The 20,700-nt window shown below is 52.9% G+C and overlaps 1 protein-coding gene across 1 annotated transcript; it reads right to left on the minus strand.

Annotated features, from left to right (window-relative positions):
* Nucleotides 1-14,684: 14,684 nt before the first annotated feature.
* Nucleotides 14,685-16,996, minus strand: EPOP (elongin BC and polycomb repressive complex 2 associated protein). The gene has a single exon (XM_061143869.1). It carries the CDS (start codon nucleotides 16,585-16,587, stop codon nucleotides 15,448-15,450), a length of 1,140 nt encoding a protein of 379 aa, XP_060999852.1. The 5' UTR covers nucleotides 16,588-16,996; the 3' UTR covers nucleotides 14,685-15,447.
* Nucleotides 16,997-20,700: the final 3,704 nt, after the last annotated feature.

Below are 20,700 nucleotides of genomic sequence, written 5' to 3' on the forward strand. Positions count from 1 at the left end.
GTAAAAGGCGTTTGCAAACTGTTGATGGAGATAGGGGGCACTGTGAAAGTGGAGGACTCCCTAAATGTAAAACGTCTGTGCTCTGGTGTGCAGCTTGGTGCTGTCCTTCGTGGGTGTTTGAGGCCATTTAAGCTTCCCTCCCAGCTCCTTATTAGTGAATGGATGCTGGGGATGCTCACTGGAGGATATCACTTTACAGAGAGGTCAAGCCCTCTAGGTATGTAGGTATGGACCAGAGAAGCAGACCAGGCCTTCAGGCTTCCCTATTAGATCATGATGCCTCTTCCTGGGTAGAGGAGGCAGAATAAACCTCAGGAATTGAGGGCTCTAATCCCCCCAGAGAGCAAAATAGACAGTAATTGTTCTGACGTGGCAGCACAAAGAACTGAGGCAAGACACCAGGAAGAACTTTCCCATGCAGCCCCTGGGGGTGGAGCAGCCAGCTCTGGGGTAGAGGGGTGTCCCAGCTGCAGGCTGAGGGATAATCACACACACCGTCTCACACAACACTGGCCCCTGCCCCCAACCAGGGCTAAGTCCCGCACAGACAAACCTCCAGGCCCGGAGACTTGGCAAGAGGTGGCGGGGCAGGGCCTGGGACCACGCCCCATCCTCCTTCTCTGAGAAGCCCTGTCTAGTGTAGCCTTGCCAGACTGCAGCAGAAAGAGTAGGGATCTTGTTCCCCAGAGGCTTAGGGGATGGAGCAGGCTCTCCTTCCCCTGCCCCCCACCTCCTGACCTCCAGGCCCCCCTGAACCCTCAGGACACAGGCACAATCAGGCATTTCATGCCTCGTAAGGGTCAGAATGAAAGGCCTGTGTCTGTCTGCTCTCTCCTCCCCCTCTTCCATCTTCAGATTTTTCCATCTGCCCTAGGGCCAGAGCCTCATCTTTCTTTCTCCTCTCCCCCTCCTGCCAGCTAAAGTCTTTACAAATATCTGGGAACAGAAGGGATCGCTGTCAATATTCTGCACTGCTTGCTACTAACTCAGATCTCCAACATGCCAGGGAGGGGAGGAAGATGCCGATGATTGTTCCCTGTCACTCACAGAAACCAGCCAGCTCAATGACACCTCAAGGTCACACAGCACCAGCCAGACCTGCCATTCTCCTGCCCGGCTCCTCCCTCCCATTCTGTCGTCCTCTGCCCTCCGTGGTTTACCCTGGGTCTGGGGGAAGCCAGAGAAGAGGATGAGTTTTTTGTGGCTTCCCCATGGAGTAAGGGCTTCTCCCCTCTGGAAAATCCCCAGACGCTGAAATTGACCAAGACCTGGAGGAGTCACTGAACCTAAACAGCAAGTTCACATCAGAGGTCGATGGCTCTGCCCCAGGAAGGGGGCTCTCTGTGCAGGCTGGAGCTGCTGATCCCTGATGTGTTCTCCCCACCCCCACCTTAATAATGACGTCTAGACCGGCAGCCAAGAACTGGCGTCACCATTCTCCTGTCCCCCAGACGCTCGTCCCATCGCCGCCACCCGTGAGCAACCATTCCGGGGCCTGACATTCTGTCGGCTTCACACCAGCTCCCAGGGCCCCAGCCAGGAGCGCTTCCTGGATAAAATATTAAAGATGCAAATCTGAGACAGTGCCTTAACGAGCGACAGACTGCACGACCACAGCCTGGCAAAGGAGACGCACGCCGTCCGGGGGTGGGGGGGTGAAAAGTATATATAGATATAGACTTTGGATCTATCCGTGCAACGTGTGTATAAGGCAGAGAACAGCAGGGATGGAAAACTACAGCAGCAGCCTCCAGCTCGGGTGGCCTGAGGTCGGCTGGAGGCTGGTGGGGAGGGAGGGTCAGGAGGATCCCCAAAGCCCAGCTCAGAGAGGAGGATGACAAAAGCCTTCTGTGCTTGGGTTCTGTGCGGAGGGGGCCAGAGACTCAGGACAGAGGAACAAGCATTTGGTTTTGAAGAAGGATGTTGGTTAGAGATGAGGTCTCAAGGAGGAAGTAAAGAAAGGTGAGAGACGGAGGAAGCAGAGGCCTGAGGAACCACAAGGAGAACACCTTAACTCCCATGTGGCACTGGGGGCTCTTTAATATGGCGCCCACATGGGCCTGGGGGGTCATGGAGCTCACATAGAATTGGGTCAGTGTGATTCCACTTTGATCCAGATTGACGTGAACTTGACAACTGTGCTGCTCAAATTTTAATGTGCACATGCATCAAAGGTCTTGTTAACAATGCAGGTTCTGATTCAGATGGTCTGGGTGGGGCCTGAGATTCTGCATTTGCAGCAAGTCTTAGGTGATGCCAGTGCTACTAGTCAAACTGAGCAACCATGATCTGCAAGGAAGGACATGGAGCTCACTTTGGCTCAACGGACAAACAACCCACAGTAGTCCTGAGAGGCCCAGGGTGCTGATAAAGATAGTGCTTATCCACGGTGGCCAGTGGATCAAGGAATTAGAACAATATGGCACCAGCCTGGATCCAAGCTAACAATGAACTCCTAGTCCAGAATGTCAAGGGACCCACAGCAGTCCACCCTGAGGCACCCACGGGACCTGGAGTGACATGGAGCTGGGGGGGGTAGGCGGTGCGCATTGATGGGGGGTGGTCTTGAACTAACTAATACAGGGCCTATGTTGTTTCAGAATATCATGGAGCCCACAAGGAAGTAGATCCAAGTGGAGCCTGCTTTGGCCCAGAGTGAGATGGAGCCACAGTAGTCACAGGGGTCTGCACTGACTTGGGACCATAAAGGACGAAGGTGATGCCACACTGGTGCCCAGATTGACATGGAGCTCACGAGGGCTGGCATGGCCCTGGAAACAAAGCCCCAGCTCGAAAGAGACCTGAAGTGGGGCCCTGACAGAGCAGGGGGCTCTTCACAGTGGCTCCAAAAGGCAGAAAGGAGGAAGGGAGGGGATGGAGGAGACTGCAGAGGGGAGGGGCAGGAGCCAAGGAGCGTGCCAGCTCTGGGGCTGCTGTGTGCCTGCTTGCCGTGGGCTGGGTGGTACTTGGCTGGGCCCCGGGTTGGAAGGTGTTGAGAGAGAAGGTGCTGCTGCTGCTGCTGCAACAGCTCAGACGGAGGAGGAAGTGGGAAGCTGGAGGCAGGGTAGGCACGGGGCCCTGACACGGGCAAGCACATCCTCCCTAGAAACGCCTGGCATTCGAAGGGCCCACTGACCTCTCCAGGGCCCTGGTATTCACACTCCCTGATCCCATTATACACAAGGACGTGGGGAGTCATGGGCTTAGGGATCCCAGATCAAGGGGTGTCTAGCACTAGGGGAGCCAACAAAAGAGCATCTCCTTTGGTTGGTGGGGACTCAGGTCCCAGAGGAGTAAAGATGCTCTCTCCCTGGGGTAAGAGACCCTTCCCATGCAACCAGGCCCCGGGCAGGGTGCCCTACACTGTTGTGCCCTTCCCCAGGGGAAAAATGGAACTTCCACCTCCCCAGGTCCCCCAAGGCCCCCCAGTAATATCTGGAGGCAGATGCTGACCATCTTTTTCTTAACCAAATCTAACCCTCACTCTCCCACTGATCAGACGACCCTCAGCCCTCTTCCCCACCCAGGTGAGGGGCTATTCCAGGTCCACCTGCAGCTTCTCTTTATGCCCAGGGGAGGCAGAGGAGGAAGGGATGGAGGGAGGTGTGTTGCTATGGGTTCTTGCTACAGCAGACCTGGTGGTGACAGGCAGGAGGAACACCAGGGAAAAAGACATTTTTCTTAACCAAACCCCCAGACAGCTGGCTATTCCATGCAACATCTGCACCCCCCAATCCCACCAGCCCCAGGCCAAGAGACCCTCAACATCTCTGCCTCTGGGCCTGCCTCCCAACCCCCAGTCCTGGTCCCTGAGTGGTTGGGTCCTCCACAGCTCACACTCCCTTCTTTGGTGCCCTCCCCCAAGGGCAGGTGTTCCAAAGAGGCTAGGAGGCTCCCAGATTCCAAAGGTACCTTTCTCTGCCCTCTCCCCTTCCTCCACCCTGCCTCCGTTCCCCACTTAGCCTGTTAACTACTGGAGAATCGATTCCTAGCTCCACTTCGCCGCATGCTGACCTAGTTTCTGCCTCAGTGCAGAAGGGACACATCCTTACACATAGAGCTGTGCTTGGCCGAGAAATGCATGCTCCATGCGTTCAGGATAGCCTGACGCAGGAATTTACGTTGTTCCTTCAAACATGCTGAGATTCAATGCGTACCCACACACACGTCCAGAGACACCTCCACAACTCAGGAACTTGCGAGGGACCCGCTCACAGACACACACAGGACTAACAGACCTGCAGACAGGCATACAGGTCCCCATAAACCACAGACAATTCCCCACAGGGGCACCAAGGGGCCTCCCCACAGCCCCACTGCCTCCAGCTCCTGCTTCTGAGTCCCCACCCTCTTAGACAAAATAACACCAAAGGAGGCTCATGGCTTCTCAGGCCATGAGATCCAGATCACTCCCAACCTGGGAATTTATCCTCCTCTCTCCAGTCTCCCCTCCTTTCTCCAGGGCGTCCACCTTTTAGAACTGTAGGCAGTAATACCTTATTTTCCCACAAGACCCTGTACCTCCATGGAAAGAACCAAAGGTGGCAAACACTTCCTATCTGTTTTCATGGCAATAGACAAGGTCCTGTGACCTGGGTCTGTGGCGACCACAGGAAGTGGGTAAGGCAGCCACACTGTGGGGCCTTTAGAATCTTAATCCCTCTCAGCTGTTCCTCTGTTAAATGCCAAATCACACAGGTAGGAAAATGAAAGCCTCCGTAAATGGTTAGGCTCCATGACACAAATGCAAGAAGTCACTGTTTACTCTGCCTGCTGATGTAATGTCTGTGTGGTGGGCCAAGGGAAGGCTCAGGCCATCAGCCACCTTGCCCATATCCCTCAAATTTCAAAGACTCTGGCTCTTAACTCCCAGAATGCCTCTCCAATTCAAGTCTTGCTGTCTTCCTGGGCAGCCCTGAGAACCCCAAAGTAGGCAGCCTCCTCTGGCCACCCTCCCCTCCTTCCAGCCCTCACGCCCTGCTCCCTCCATAGCTGCCCTGTGCCCTCTGGGCACCCTCACCCTCTCACACTTCTACTGAGATCTTGCCCCTACTTGGCCTTCAACCTTGTCCCATCCATCCCCTGAAGGCATTGTTCTGGTCCTGCACTTCCTCTGCACTGGGTCCACCCACCTGCCAGCTGCAATCCTGGACCCCAGCCCCAGAGCCCAAGCTCAGCTGGAGAAAAAGCACCCACATCTGAGAAGTTTGGTATCTCCACCAATTCCCAGTTTCCAACTGTCTCTGTATAGTTAGCAGATCCCGTCTCTCAACTTTACTTTTCCTGATCCCCTCAATCCTCCACCCAGCTCTTCCCCGCCCCACACTCTACTCTTTAACTTAGTCTCGCTTCTCAGAGAAAATGGAAACTCTCCAGAAAGTACTCCCTCCCTCTCCCACAGCTGCCAACGTGCCTTGAATGTACACATGTATGTGCATGTACACACACACACACACGTGTTTGAGAACACACATTTCCTGCCCTGTCACCAAGTTCTGGGTCCCAGCTCCTCCTCATCAGCAGAGGCCCCACTCCCTCACTCATCATTTTTCCAGCATCTTTAACCCTACCCTCTCCCCCAGCTCCATTGTAATTATGCTTGATCCTGAGTCCCCTTTTAGATCCTTCCCCATCTCTTTCCTTCACATCCATCTTCCTCCAAAGAGATGTCTAAACTTGCTGAATCTACTTCTTTACTGCCTGTTTCATCCATCCATCCCCCAGCCTGCCCCCCAGTGGTGCCCTGGAAGGGGCCACTAGAGTCATCAGTCACTTCCTGGTTGCCAAAGCTGGTGGATGTTCTTCATCCCTTATTTGAGCTGATCCTTGTGTGGCTTCCCCTGTGGCTCAGCACTAAAGAATCTGCCTGCAATGCAGGAGCCACAGGAGATGCAAGTTCAATCCCTGGGTCAAGAAGATCCCCTGGAGGAGGACATGGCAACCCACTCCAGTATTCTTGTCTGGAGAAGCATGGACAGAGGAACTTAGTAGGCTAGTCACAAAATGGTAGAGGCAGAGTTGGACATGACTGAAACAACTGAGCACGCACACGCATATGCAGCATTCAACATGGTTTCCCACATTCTCTTTCTTGATGCACTTTCCTCTTGGTTCTCTTATTAGATAGGATAAGCTATATTGTATTCGTTTGGCTTTCTATTTTTCTATTGTACTAGTTAGGTTGAAAAGTGAGAAAAGAAAAGGTGAAAACTTTAGTCACTCAGTGTCTGACTCTTTGCAACTCTGTGGACTGTAGCCCATCGGGCTCCTCTGTCCATGGAATTCTCCAGGCAAGAATACTGGAGTGGGTAGCCATTCTCTTCTCCAGGGGACATTCCTGACCTCGGGATCGGACCGGAGTCTCCTGCATTGGCAGGCGGATTCTTTACTGGCTGAGCCACCAGAGAAAGAAAGAAACCTTACATTCTTTGAGCTGCTGTCTTTTTTGGGTCTCTTTGTTATAGGAGTTTAACCTAACTAATACAACTTAAATAGGCTAATACAATTTAGCCTAACCCAGCTAATATAACTAGTCAGCCTAATAAAAATTGTTAGGCTCGCTCACATTCTGAGTGAATATTCCAGGTCAGTGAGGAACTTCCCACACATAGTCATTTGGAGACCCAGGTTCTGTCTGTGGTGTTGCTACACTGCCCCCTAGGGCTTATCAGTGACTCAAGACCAAAGCTGGGTGACCGCCCTGTGGGGCTCCAGCCTCAGGAGAGAGAAAGGGAATGTAGGGAGGATATACCTAGAGTCTTACAGCCCAGGCAGGGAAGGGCTCACACCGCCTCCCTTGGCCTCCCGCTGGTGGGGTGAAATCCCACAGCCAGGCTTGGCAGGGGGGAACTGGGAAGCAAGTCCACCTGAGCAGCCTCCGGGTGCAGACTTAGGTGGATGACCAGCAGGGGTCGCCAAAGCTTCCGTGGCGCCCCTCCCCATCCTTTCTGTCATCTGAGTTAATGTCCCTCGGGGTTCTATTCTTGGATCTTTCCTAGGAGACACACATTCCCTGATCATTCTTGTACAGCACCATACACTGATGACTCCAAACACTTCTTTCCCCAGCCCAAACCTCTCTCTTGAACAGCAGACCCACCTGGGCACCAGGGCCAAAAGTTGAGATTCAAGCTAGACTGCTCCCGCCTTCACCTCACGCTTCACCCATCACCAAGGCCTACAATTCTGCTTTATAAAGGCCTCTCCTCTCCTTCTCCCCGCAAACTCCCTCGTTTTCTCTCACAGGCTCCAAACTCATCTCCCTGCCTCTGCCCACTTCACACCATTCTCCAGTGCCACGTGAGGCTCCCAGCCCTGAGCCCTCTTCTCTTCCCACTTATTAGTCTTTCCCGGAGCCCCCATTCAGCCTCCCAACCTCCATTCCCAAGGACACCTAAGTGACTCACATGAGTGCATCTCTGGCCCTGCCCGCTCCTCTGACCGTCAGACCCACCTAGCCACTTGGACTCTACGTGCCCAAACCTGAGCTCAGGAGGCTTCCCTCTGCTCACACCCAGCACAGCGTTTCCTGTCTCGTTGCCAACCCAGCGTCTAAAGCCACAGTCTCAGGACTTGCTCTCATCACCTCCCTCTCCCTCATCCCCTGTGTCTAACCCTCACTACATCCAGTCAGTTGTACCTGCATCCACTTCGCTCCACATCTATATCCCCCTACATCCATCCTCCCAAGGCTGGCCACCATTATCTCTTGCCTGGACTCTGACAGTGGTCTCCTCACCAGCCTTCCTACACCTGCCTTTGTCCCCCTTGTCCACACCAATGCCACAGTGATCCTCTCCAAACACCATAAATCTGATTGTCACAGCCCTACTTAAAATCCATCTCTATCTTCTTGGTGTTGGCGGAACAGGCCAGGATCCTTACCTTGACCTCCAAGACCATACCTGCCTCTGCCCAGCCTCTCCCCTGACTCAGCCCCGGCTATACTTGGCTCTTTGATGTGCCTTGCTCCCTGCTCCAGCCTCAGGACAATTATCCATTCTGTTCCCTCTGCCTGGAACACCCTTCCTTCTCCTTGTTGTTAACCTCTAGCCATCATTCCAAGCTCATCTCAAGCTTCATTTCCCCCAGAGAAGCCTCTTCTGTCTCCCTGACCAGGGCAAGCCCTCCTGGCACAGCCTCTTATACTAATCCCCTTCACACTTGTCTCAGCTGCATGATTATTGATGATTGGTCTCTTTCACACACTCACTCACACACACACACACACTAATAGGTTAGGATCCTACCATTCTGCTCACCACTGCCCTCATCGCTTGTCATATAAGCCCTGTGTTCCAGGCAATAGGATCTGTTCAAGAGATCTCACTCAAGCCACGAATTCCTCCTTACCCTTCATGCCTCCACTCACATAACCTCCTCCTCTGGCAAGTCCTCCCTGACTCACTCCATTGTCCCCTCAGCCACATGAGTCTCCATCTCCATGCTGGTCACGCTGTCCTATGACTGTTTGCGCACTCTTCTCTCTCTCTTCCTAAGCTGTGAGCTTTGGGGAGAAAAATATGGGCGTTTTGTCATTTCTTATCTCTAGTTCATAGCCCATTGTCCAGGACAGTTAATGCCTGAGTAAATGTTAGCTCTCTTCACTGTCTCTCCCAATTCATTTAAAACTGCACTGCACAGCTTGATGCATGAAGCTAAAAACTGGAAATGACCCAAACATCTATCAACAGAATACATCAATTGTAGAATATTCATACAATGAAACCCTGCTGCACGGCAATGAAAAGAATAAACCACTGCCACACACAACAGCATGATGAAGCTCACATGCATAAGGTTGAACAAAAGAAGCCGGACCCAGAAAGTACCTTCCGTTTCTATGGAGATCAAAAACAGGCAAAATAAGTCTCTGGTTAATAGAAGCAGCATGGTGATTATCTCCGGTGATTATTGACTGGCAGAGCTTCCTAGAGGGCTGGAAAATGTTACTCACCTACACCTGGGTGGTGATCATACAGGTATATCCATGTGTAAATATCAATCAAGCTGGATTTTTTATGCACTTTGAAGTAGATACCTTGGGGACTTCCCTGGTGGAGCAGTGGTTGAGAATCCGCTTGCCAGTGCAGGGGAAATGGGTTCAATCCCTGGTTCAGGAAGATCCCACATGTGCAACCCATGTGCCACAACTACGGAAGCCCACACTCTCTAGAGCCACTACAATGAGAAGCCTGAGCAACTAGAGAGTAGCAGTGAAGACCCAGCAGCAATGAAGACCCAGCACAGCCAGAAAATTTTAAAAAATTTTTAAAGTAGATAACGTTACCTCTATTTTTTAAGTACTATCATTTTGCAAAAAAAAAATTATGAATAACAGCCCTCCTGTGTCTGACAGTCACTTCCTGCTACAGTTTCTTCTGATTCTAATTGAAGCCCAGAGAGTGTAATCCACTCAGGTAGAGTCGCCCAGCACATCTGTGGAGAGCCCACATCCTAAAGAGGGGACTATGTGTCCTGTTTTTCCCATGCAACTAAAAGCTCCATGGGGTGCCTTTGTGTTTCTGGAACAGAGCTCAACAGTCTCCAAATGGTGGGGGAACTACCCCGAGTCTGTAACTGGGTGCTACTGGGGTGTTGAAACATGGCAGCAGGGTGGTCATTAAGAGCACCAACTCTAGGGACTTCCCTGGTGGTCCAGTGGCTAAGACACCCTTCTCCCAATGCAGGGGGCCCAGGTTCGATCCCTGGTCAGGGAACTAGATCTCACATGTTGCAACTAAAGAGTTCACATGCCACAACTAAAAAGATTTCACATTCTCAAGATCTCGCATGCCTCAAGGAAGACTGAAGGTCCCATGTGCTACAGCTAAGACCCGGCACAGCCAAATAAATAAATAAATTTTAAAAAGAGCACAAAGTCTAAGGGCACAATTCTGTAGCTGTGTGGGCTTAATCCCTCTGTACCTCAGTTTCTTCATCTGCAAAATGGGGATATAATGGTACCTACCCCATCGTGTTCTGAGGATTAGATGAGTGACTAAGTATAAAACCCTTAGAACAGTACCTGGCTCAAGCCATATACGTGTTTGCTGTGATAACCTCCGTGCAGAAAAACCCAGGCAGACAGTTCAGAGTGAAACTCTGCTGCTGCACTCGCTGCTCTACCTCAGGCAAGTTGATTAATCTTCCTGAGCCTCCATTTCCTTGTCTATTAATCAGAGATAATAATATCTACCTATTGTTATAAAAGCAAAATAATGCCTGCAAATCCCCTGGCTAAGTTCCTGTGTGCAGAGGCCAAGTCTTCCACATCTCTCTCCCCAAGCCCCAGCACCGGGAGGCGTTCAATTGCTTGGAAGAATGAGCCCTTCCCCATCCAGCCTTCGCCTGCGTCCCTCCTCCTTCTCACGCTAGCAGACAGCAGCATCTAGTGGATATTTCTGGAACTGCAGGCTCCCCAACTTCCACTGGCCAAGCTGGGTGCAGTCCGTTTGATGACCCTTTAGTAATACGCACTTTGCATTGGACAAGTATGCGTTAGGTGCTGCCGGGTACAGGACCTAAATAAAATGAAGCAAGATACACAGGATAACTGTAGAGGGTGCAAGAAAAATCACAATTAGAACCTTATCAATACCCTAATTTTCTATCTTAAAATTCATAGGGGGATTTGGCATACTGAACAGTGTCTTCTTGGGAAGTTTTTACTCGCAGGAGTGGTTTCCAAGTGGCCACCATTTCATGTCAATGACTCTCAGTGAAGGTCAAAGCAATGAAATGAAAGGTGATTCCCTTAGGGTAGCCCGACTAGCTTCCGGCTCTCCGCGGAGAGGAAAAGCAGGAGTGTTTGGCTCTGAAGCCCATATTCTTCCACCACACTTCACTACCTCTCCCCAGACACAAAAGAATGAAGAAGGTCTAGCAGTGGCACAGATCACATCCAACTAGAGGAATCAAGGAAGACTGCATGGAGGAGATGGCATCCTACATGGGAAATGAAAATAGAGACAGAGTGGGTGGTTGGGGAAGGAAGGGCATTCTGGTGTGATGGACCACATGGTGGATAAACTGAAGTAACAGGGATGGGCTGGACAGGAGAGTTAGAGCCAAATCAGACAGAATAGACAGGCCAAGGAGGCTGCATTTAATAAAATCAGGGGACCCACTGAGTAAGAAGGTAACATGATGTGAGGGTATCAGAGAAGAACCAGAGATTCAGAAACAAGTTAGGTGGGCAAGAGTCCAGACCAGACTCGTGGGAGCGGCACCATGAGGGAGAGAATAAGAGATACACATCCTAAGGAGGGGACTATGTGTCCTGCTTTTCCCGTGCAACTAAAAGCTCCTTTTGATAGGCTCTGTGGCAAGGCTAGAAGCAGGGGGAGGCTTGGGAATTTATAAAAGTGGGTCAAATGGGAGAAGTCAGGGAAGAAGTCACGGTGCTGAGATGATAAGGAAAGCTGTAACCAGAAGGTGGACTTGCCCAGGGGACTGATGTGAGCCGGGAGTGGAGACAATGAGCTGCATGGGTGGGAGTTGCCAGCGTCCATGCGGAGACGTGGCACCAAAGTTCAGGAGAGGAGTGCTGGGTTGGTGTGGGGCACAGCCCCGCTAGAGCTGGGGCCACGAGCCTCCCTGAACTGGAGCAGCCTGAGGAGAGGTAGAATTGGAGCCCTCCAGCTGGACTGGAGGGAGGGGGCAGGTACAGTCATCTGGGAGTCACTGACTTATGCCTGTGCCAGCGGAGGACTTAGGAGAAGACAAAAAAAAGTCATGTGGGGAGACATGGGGACAGAGGGCAGATGTCACCTCATGTCATAGGTCTGCCTCGTATTAAAGCTTCCTGGGGACAGAGGAAGATGAGGCGGCCGGGAAGACAGAAGGGACTTTGGAGAGAGAAAGTCAGGAGACCCTGGCGCACGTCCAGCAGCGTCACAGGTCACAGAGTGATTCAGGGGCCAGGGCGGCTGAGAGGCAACCATTGGATGTGTGATTGGGGGTTGTCATGGGTGACCCTGGAAAGAGCAGTTTCGGGGGCAGGAATCAAGCCGCAAAGATTTAAGAGGCAAGAGGCAGAGAGTGTGGGGCAGCGGGAGGCTCTCAGGAGGAGGGAGGTGATGATGAGCAGAGCTGTATTAAAGGCAGGCAAGGTGCCTTGGAAAGAAAATTGAAAGAAGCGCCCCCTCTCAGGGTCGTGCAGGTGGCCCAGGGGCAGACACCGGGTCCCAGAGTTATTGAGAGGTAGACACCCTCTAGGACTAAATGACCTGAGATAACCCAGGAAGGGAACTTAGAGACCCAGGCAGAAGTCAAGACCCGTCAACCTCCACATCCAGGCAAAAACAAGGGTGGCCGGCGGTAGAGCTGGGGGAGGGGAGGGACGGAAAGAGGGAAGGGAGCAGGGGCTGGAGACACTGAGACATGCAGTGAGAGTGGAGGAAGTCGGGGGGTGGGGGGGGAGGCTTCCCTGGGGCCTTCCTGGGGAGATTTCGCCCACCCCGCCTCTGTTAGGAGAAGGGAGAGTCCCAGCAACCTTGGTTCAACCCGAGGAAAGCAAGGACTCCAGTTCTACCTTTCCTCAGGCTGCTCCAGTTCAGGGAGGCTCGTGGCCCCAGCTCTAGCTGGGCTGTGTCCTACACCAACCCAGCACACGCTTCCTTTACCCAGGAAGTCTGAGCAAGTTTCTCCATCCTGGGACTTAAATTTCGGTAGTGGGCTGAATGGTGGCACTGGAAAAGGTAAGTCCCCGACGGAACCCCACTGCCCCCAGAATCTATGAGTGTGACCTTATTTGGAGAAAGGGTCTGTGCAGAGGTAATTAAATTAAGGTTGTCAAGAAGAGATCATCTGGATTATCCAGGTGGGCCCTAAATCCAACGACAAGTGTTCTTACAAGAGTCAGAAGAGGGGAAGGGGGAAGGCCGTGTGAAGACGGAAGCGGAGATTGGAGGAAGGCAGCCACAAGCCAAGGAATGCCTGGAGCCTGGAGCCACCCAAAGCGGGAGGAGGCCAAGGTTCTCCCCTAGAGCCTCCAAGGGGAGCACAGCCTGCAGTCGCCTTGATTTTGGACTTGTGGCCTCCAAAACTGTGAGAGAATACAATTCTGTTGTCTCAAGCCCCCCAAGGTTTTGGCAATTTGTTGCAGCAGCCAAGGAAAAGCCCTACTCTCTAAACTGTCTAGAAAGATTCTAGGGGTGCTTCTGAGAGTCTCCATTCTGCAAGGAGAGGAGTTCCAGGTCTGGACAAAGTTGTGTTTTTTAACTCACTGCCCAGCCCTTTTCCAGGGTGAGGATTAATATTTTGACTTGGAGGAGGAGGAAAACCAAAGGAACAGCATCCTCGCCCACTCCTCAGAGAAGGAAATGTCCCCAAAGAGTATTTCATGACCCAACGCTCCTCTCCTTCACCCAGAGCTCACGCATCCCACCCAGGCTGCTCGAAAGGGCCCAAACTGACCCAACAAAAAGCAAGGAGCTCTTTAAAAACTGGAGTCTGCCTTTCTCAACTTCTCCTTGCAAACCTTGCGCGTGCCCCCCCCACCCCCACTTCACAGCGACTCTCTCCCCACCCCTCACGTCTGCCTTCTTCCTTGGTCTTCCCCATTCTTGGGGGGCAAGATAAGATGGATACCCCTGAAGCACAGGCAAGGAAGGCACTCCCCCACCCTCCTCCCTCCTCCCCACAACACAGCTGGAGGGGGAGGGGAGGTCAGCAGGGTTCATAAAGGCCAGATGTTGAGGAGAAAGAGCACTGCCCAACCCACACCCACCCACCCCACCCCCACTCCCACCCCCAGCAAAAGAAAAATTAAAAGAGACAGCTTTTAAAACAAACAAAACTTTTGTGGTCCAAAACAGTTTTTTTTTTTTCCCCCAAGAATCTGCTCTATGCAAACATTAACAACTTTTTACAAAGCATTTTCACAGAAAAGGAGACAAGTCCTTCCCCAGTATCATATATGGGAATTGTTCCTCCCTCCTCCCTTCTTGGGGGAAAAGGGGAAAAAAACAATATTCACTAGTGTGGACACAAGGGTCACCGGGTCCCTCACTATTGGACAGATCGGCAACCCCCAGGTTCCCCTCAAACCTAAACTTGGAATTTCCCTAAGAGCTAAACTCCCCAGACCTCACCTGGGTGGAGAAAGTAAGTCCACTCCCCTCTGACTCGCTCCCCTCCCCCAGGAAAACAGAACTTCTGACCTCAAAACTAATCCCCGGCCCTGCCTCTTTCGGATCCATCAGGTCCCTGACAACTCCCGAAATGCCTGAAGTTGGGTGGGGGGAGAATGCTAAAGGTTTCTCAATCCAGTTCCCATCCAGACTCAAACTGAGTCCCTTCAAACACCCCACTGGACCTTGTGGTTAGGCCAAGAGCCCTTTCATCTACCCCCTCCACAAAGAGCAGCTTGTCTTGTTTCTAGCCTTGAAGGAGGCTGAGTTTGGGTGTCCAAAGAATGGCCCTAGGCGTGCCCTCTACCTCCACGCCCTCCATCCTTAAACGGTGGAGAGGACCTGGAAGGAAGGGCAACTTGTTTGGTCTGATTTTATTGATTTCTTCCACCTTCCATTACTTTCCCTGGGATGGTCTCTGGCTCCTTCCCCTGGCAGTTTGTACTTCTGAAGGGCAGGAGTTTCCTCAGCCTTGCCCCTCCTAATACCAGGATTAAACTAGAGGAGGTGGCAGACTCATGGCAGGGGTGGGGGTGGGTGGGGGGTGGGGTGGGGTGGGGGTTGTGGGGGTGTCCTCTTTTACCCATCAGATCTTATAACCTGAAAGCAAATGGAATACTGAAGGAAACTCCCAAACTGGACAAAGGGGAAAGACTGGTGGCTGAGAATGAAGACCTCGTAACTAGGGGTCACCTGACTTGGGGGACCCTAGGAAAAGAACCGGGAGAGGGTGATTTTACCCTTACCTAAGCTGCTTCGGTCCCCATGAAGGGACCCCAGTGGTGCTTGGAGGCTAGGGAAGGCCTGAGGGGAGTGAAGGGTTAAAGGCCTGGTTGGTGGGGGTAGAGGATGCCCCCAGGGAGCTGCCAATCACCTCCCCACCCCCACCACAGCCCCCACCCCATCCCCAGGCTCGCCCACAGAAACAACCGGTTTGTCCATCACCAAGGTCTCTCTCCCTCTTTTTTTTCCTCCTCTTTGAGTTGTAGCCTCCTCGACTCCCCCTGGGGTGAAGGCCCTGCCCCCAGAGATCCGAGATGGAAGAGGGGAGGGATTGGAATCTACGTCTTTAAGCCTTTTTCGGTTAAGCCTTCTCCCGACTCCAGTCCTTGGTTCTTCTCCAAAGGATGAGGGGGAGGGGGTGTCACTGCAACCAGTTAGGTGCTTGAAGATCACTGTCATTTGAGGTCCTTCTGACCACAGCCCATAAAACCTAAAGAGGACAGGCAAGGTGAGAAATGACGTTCTATTCTCGAGCCCGCAGTCTGGCTGTGGCCCCCACTCTTCCCCCTTGGCAGAAGAGGTCTCACGCTCAGGGCTGCTCCAAGTTGATTCCCCAGAATTTGAGGCCGGGGGGCTCAGGGACAGCGGGACCCCCTATCTGCCACCTCCACAGCGGGTGGGCAGGCGGGGGCTTAGCGTCTCCCTGGAGGCGAAGCGAGGATGCCGGCCCTAAGTCTCCGTCCTCCCCCACCACCAGGGCCGGGGGGCAGGGGAAGCAGTCGAGGAGACTGAAGGTGCTCGTGGTGGGGAGCGTCGGGGTAGGTCGGCGGGGCTGCGCGCTGCGTTGGGGGGGCGCCGGCCGCCGGCGTTTCTTGGCGGCTCCTCGGGCGGGCCCTTTGGCTGGGGGCCGCTCGGGCCCCCGGCGCAAACTCGGAGTGTCGAGGGCGAAACCCTTCGCGTAACACCACAGTTTCGAGCGGCGGATCAGACGATTGAAATGTTCCTGGCGGAGATCGCCGGGCGCGGCCGGAGCTTCGCTGGCCGTCGAGGGGCTGGAGGCCGGTGCCTCGGGGGCGACCTTCGGAGGGTTTCCATCGACTGCGGCCGTCTGGTTCGGCGGGGGCGGTTCCGGCGCGGCCCCAGGCCCCATGGGCTCAGAGGAGAGGCCCGCAGGTGGCGGCGGAGACCAAGAACCTGGCTCCTGATGCGGGCTAGCGGCGGGGCCAGGCTGAGAGTCGAGAACCAGGGCTGGCCTAGGCGGAGCCGAGACGGAGCTGGTCGGAGATTCCCGAGGGCGCCGGGGCGCCGGGCAGTGGCCGGGAGGTACGCCGAAGCGAGCGCTGAAGTGCGGGAAACTGCCTCCGCCCTCTTCCTCCTCGCCGCGGCCCCGGCACACTGCGGCGTCGGCATCCTGGCGGGCCTGGGAGTTGGGATCGCTGGACCGCCCGGCCTGTCCCGCGAGGTGCTTCAGGCCATCCGGGGCCCTGCCGCCCGTGCACAGCGGGGCGCAAGGGCCCAGCAGCACCGGAGCCCGCGGCGCCAGCTCCCCAGGCCCCAGGCCCAGAGAGGACGCCCGGGGTTTGGCAAGGGCGCAGAAGGCAAGGGCACGCAGGCACAGAGGAGAGAACTCCTGGGTCCCCCGACGCGGCTTCCGGGGTGTGGGGGAGCAGGGTGACCCTCGCGGGGACCCCGGCACTGCGAGGCGGGGAGCGGGGCACAGAGTCTCCATGGAACTTTCCGGGGGGGTGCCCACTGAGGGGGCCCTGGTCCCAGCGGCGGGATGCCCTGAGTGCCCGAAGAGCCCACGGGCGAGGGGAACATCGCCCCCCCTCGACGGGGAGGTCTCTGCTCGCGAGCGCCCCCGGCCCGCACCCGTGGGCCACGGAGCTCCGGGTCCCTCTTCGATCTCGTCACGCGGCCCTCTCGGCGGCCGGACTCCTGGGTCCCCGTGAGTCCCGGCGCGGTCGGCCGCCCTTCCTGCCGCCGCGAGCCCTGTGCAGCCTCGGCGGGAGCCCCTCTTGAGTTGCCCGGAGCGCAGAGGCTGGGGAAACAAAGCGGCCGGCGGCCGCAGGAGGCGGGAAGGACCCCGGGCCCGGCACCCGGTGCCGGGGCCCAGGCGGCGGGGAGGGCGCCTTCCGCCCGCTCGGCTTCTTTCTTCCCCGCTGGCTCCCGGAGACCGCGTTATAGAGAACTGCCCCCTCGCTGCCCCAATACCAGCGCCGGGGCCGCGAGCCCGCCGCTGATTGGGCGGCACTGCTTGTGACGTTAGCCGGGACCCCACCCCTCCCGCGGCACCGCCCCCATCCCCATTCCGCACACAGACACACACACGTGGACCCGGCGCTGCGGCGGCTGGGAGGGAGGAAAGGAGGGTGCGTGCGCGGGTGGGATACCGACGGGCTAAATGCGCCGCTGCACGTGGCGCAGTGGCGTCCCAGTGTTTAGTGGCCGCAAAGCCCGTCATTTTTTCCCTCATCAGTCATGGTTTTCGCATCCGTAAAATGGGAACGTTCACATCTACCCCCTTGGGGCTGCGTGAGTCAAACAGAGGTGAATCTCAAAGCGAAGTTGAAAGAAAAGATGAAAAGAGGTTGTTTAGCGGCTTTGCAAAGCAAGGACTCCTGCGGGCCGAGAATGTTCCCTACCTCTCTGTTTCGGTCGCCCAGAACAGTGCCTGGTACAAAGTGGGCTCAAAAAACGTTGAATGAATAGTTAGGAATTCAGTAAGTGTGTGTGCAAGATGAAAAAAGGAAGAATTAAATTTGGAAAGGAGGAGTATCGTTACACCCATGAAAAACGATAAATAGACTTTCTCAGTACCTGTTTCCATTTCTCACTTAACTTATGGCCGGCCCCTTGAGCACATTCTGAGGGGCTGGCTCTGCCGTACCCCCTCAAATCCCAAGATTATGCTTTGTGAGGCTTGAACTGCCAAAATGGGTTTAGGAGACCAGAGGAGGAGATACATAGACCCTCACTCTTATCTCCCCTAGGGAGAGTAAAGCAGAGAAAAAGTGAATTCCATTAAAAACCCTGATAAGGGAGGACCATGTACCCGCAGCACATTCCATCCTCCTACCCTTGTTTAGTTTCTGTAGAGCTCACTATTATATGAAAATCTGTGAATGTATTTCTCTTTATTGTCTGTCTCTCCCATTAGTCTGGAAATGAGCTGATGAGAAGTTTGTCTTGATCACTTCTGCAACCCCAGTGCTTTGAACAGTGCCCAGACTTAATAGGTGCTCAATAAATATTTGTAAGTGAATGAAAGAATCCCTGAAATATTCCTCTCTTGATAAAAATAGGGTCATTGGACTGCTACCCATCCCCAGAAATACAGAGAGACTGATACAATGACATGGAATAAGGGTATGTTTGTGTAGGGGTGGAGAAGGGGATGACAGAGGATGAGATGGTTGGATGGCATCACCGACTCAATGGACATGGGTTTGGGTAGACTCCTGCAGTTGGTGATGGATAGGGAGGCCTGGCGTGCTGCGGTTCATGGGGTCGCAAAGAGTCGTACACGACTGAATGACTGAACTGAACTGAACTGAAGGGTGGTCAGAGAAAGAAATATCTTATTCCCCGGCAGGGGTAAGAGGGTTTCTGTAAGGAAACAAATAAGGCAGCTTGTATCCTGGTCCTTCTGGTGATGACAACAGAAGTACTGTTTCCCTGACATGTCATCCTGTAACATTTGGGCAGAAAGGGATCAGGAAGCTCTGCCTCCCTTACAACCCTTTTGCAGAAGCTGGAAGTGAAGACCCCCAAGGTAAGGCTAGTATTTGAAGAACAAGGAGCCGTGATGTTCAATTGCTCAAAGCACTCACCGCTTAGCATCTTCTACAGAAGTCTGCAGGGAAGTTGCCATGATGGAGGATCCTGGGATCCTGCCAGGTTTGGAGGAAAGTTCTGGAAGGATGATGATCTTCACAGTTATCTCTTTTGGTGGACAGTGCTGAAAACTTTTACCCTGGAGACTGCAATACCAGATTTCTTTTGTTTATGGATGAGGGGGCATGTGCTTCAATCTGACCCTATTCCATACTCTGAAGCTAAGATGCCAGGGGAGTGGGCTTGGGTCCCACCAGTGGGCTTGAGTTTCCCACCTCTGAGAAACTCTTTTTATGGCCTAGAGCCTCACTTATATTTGCATCATCGTGCCTAGTACAGTGTTGACAGGAGAGAACACACACAAAAATTTTAGTATAAATAAATGAATAAATCTTATATCGCAATAGATCAATGGGCTCCTTTCTCCCACTCTGAAAGTCACCAGTCCCACAAATCTGCATTTAGGAGCTTTATTGGGGATCATTACTTTATTAGGGATCATTGAGGCCATCCCTGGAGGGGGAATTCCCTCCACCTCCACTTTCCCTTCTTCCCTTTCCTTGAATCAGACACCCCAGAATACAGCCCAGCAGTGAAACAGCAGAGGTAGTGAGTAACTCTCCAGCTAAAAGAACCTGGAGTCGTGGAACCTCCATTGTCAGAAGGCTTGGCCCAGGGGTGCCAGCTGTGTGACCCTGGGCGGGTTACCTGGGCACTCTGTCTCAACGTGTCCCTATCAGTGAAAAGACACAACAGTAACTTCCTCACAAACCTTATCAGGAGGTGGAAATGATGTGTGGGCTGACCCAGCTGTTGCAATTCCTGTTGCCTACGGTAGAGGACACTCGACCCCGTCCCCAGCCTGGGTGAGAAGACCGGTTTCTTCAGAAACCTGTCCTCCTTCCCAGAGGCTGGATACAGGACCCCATTTGACTCCTTAGGAATAAGGGATAGGAAGGGCCCCTCAAGACCTGGATGTCAGGCTTCCCTTTCTGTGGCTCATCTGAGTCTCATCCAAAGGCCTGTGTTCAAGGATTTGGGAGCGAGGGACCTGTCCACTTTCACCAGAGGAAAGTACAGTGGGGAATAGTAATTTCTATAGTACTGATGTCATTCCAATCTCTGTCCTAAGAATTTTATGTTAATTTTATGAACTTTATGTTAATCCCGGTAATAATTCTATGAGGTACTGTAGTTCCAATACTTTGGCCACCTGATGTGAAGAGCTGACTCATTGGAAAAGACCCTGATGCTGGGAAAGATTGAGGGCAGGAGGAGATGGATGCAACAGAGGATGAGATGGTTGGATGGCATCACAGACTCAATGGACATGAGTTTGAGCAAACTCCGGGAGATAGTGAAGGACAGGGAAGCCTGGCGTGCTGCAGTTTATAGGGTCGGAAAGAGTCGGACATGATTTATCGACTGAACAAATTTTTTTCATTGAATAATAGTTGATGTACAATGTTGTGTTAGTTTCTAGTGTATAGCAAAGTGATTCAGTTATACATACATGTACAGACTCTTTTTCATGATGGTTTGTTATAGGATATTGAATATAGTTCCCTGTGCTATACTGTAGGACCTTGTTGTTTATCTACTTCTTATATAGTAGTTTGTATCTGCTAATCCCATACTCCTAATTCATCCCTCCCCACCTCCTTTCCCCTTTGGTAACCACAAGTTTGTTTTCTATGTCTAAAATCTGTTTCTGTTTTGTAAATAAGTTCATTTGTGACATATTTTAGATTCCACATATACGTGATATCATATGGCATTTGTCTTTCTCTTTCTGACTTGCTTCACTTTGTATGATGATTTCTAGGTCCATCCATGTTGCTGCAAATGGCATTATTTCGTTCTTTTTTATGGCTGAGTAGTATTCCATTGTGTATATATACCACATCTTTCTTTATCCATTCATCTGCTGATGGACATTTAAGTTGCTTCCATGTTCTGGCTATTGTAAATAGTGCTGCTATGAACACTGGAGTGCAAGTATCTT

This window comes from Dama dama, chromosome 5 (genome assembly GCF_033118175.1).
Source record: "Dama dama isolate Ldn47 chromosome 5, ASM3311817v1, whole genome shotgun sequence".
NCBI lineage: Eukaryota > Metazoa > Chordata > Mammalia > Artiodactyla > Cervidae > Dama > Dama dama.

Bases quoted from the DNA above. Each gene is read 5' to 3' on its own strand.
- EPOP (XM_061143869.1), bottom strand. From the start codon at position 16,587: ATGGAGACTCTGTGCCCCGCTCCCCGCCTCGCAGTGCCGGGGTCCCCG.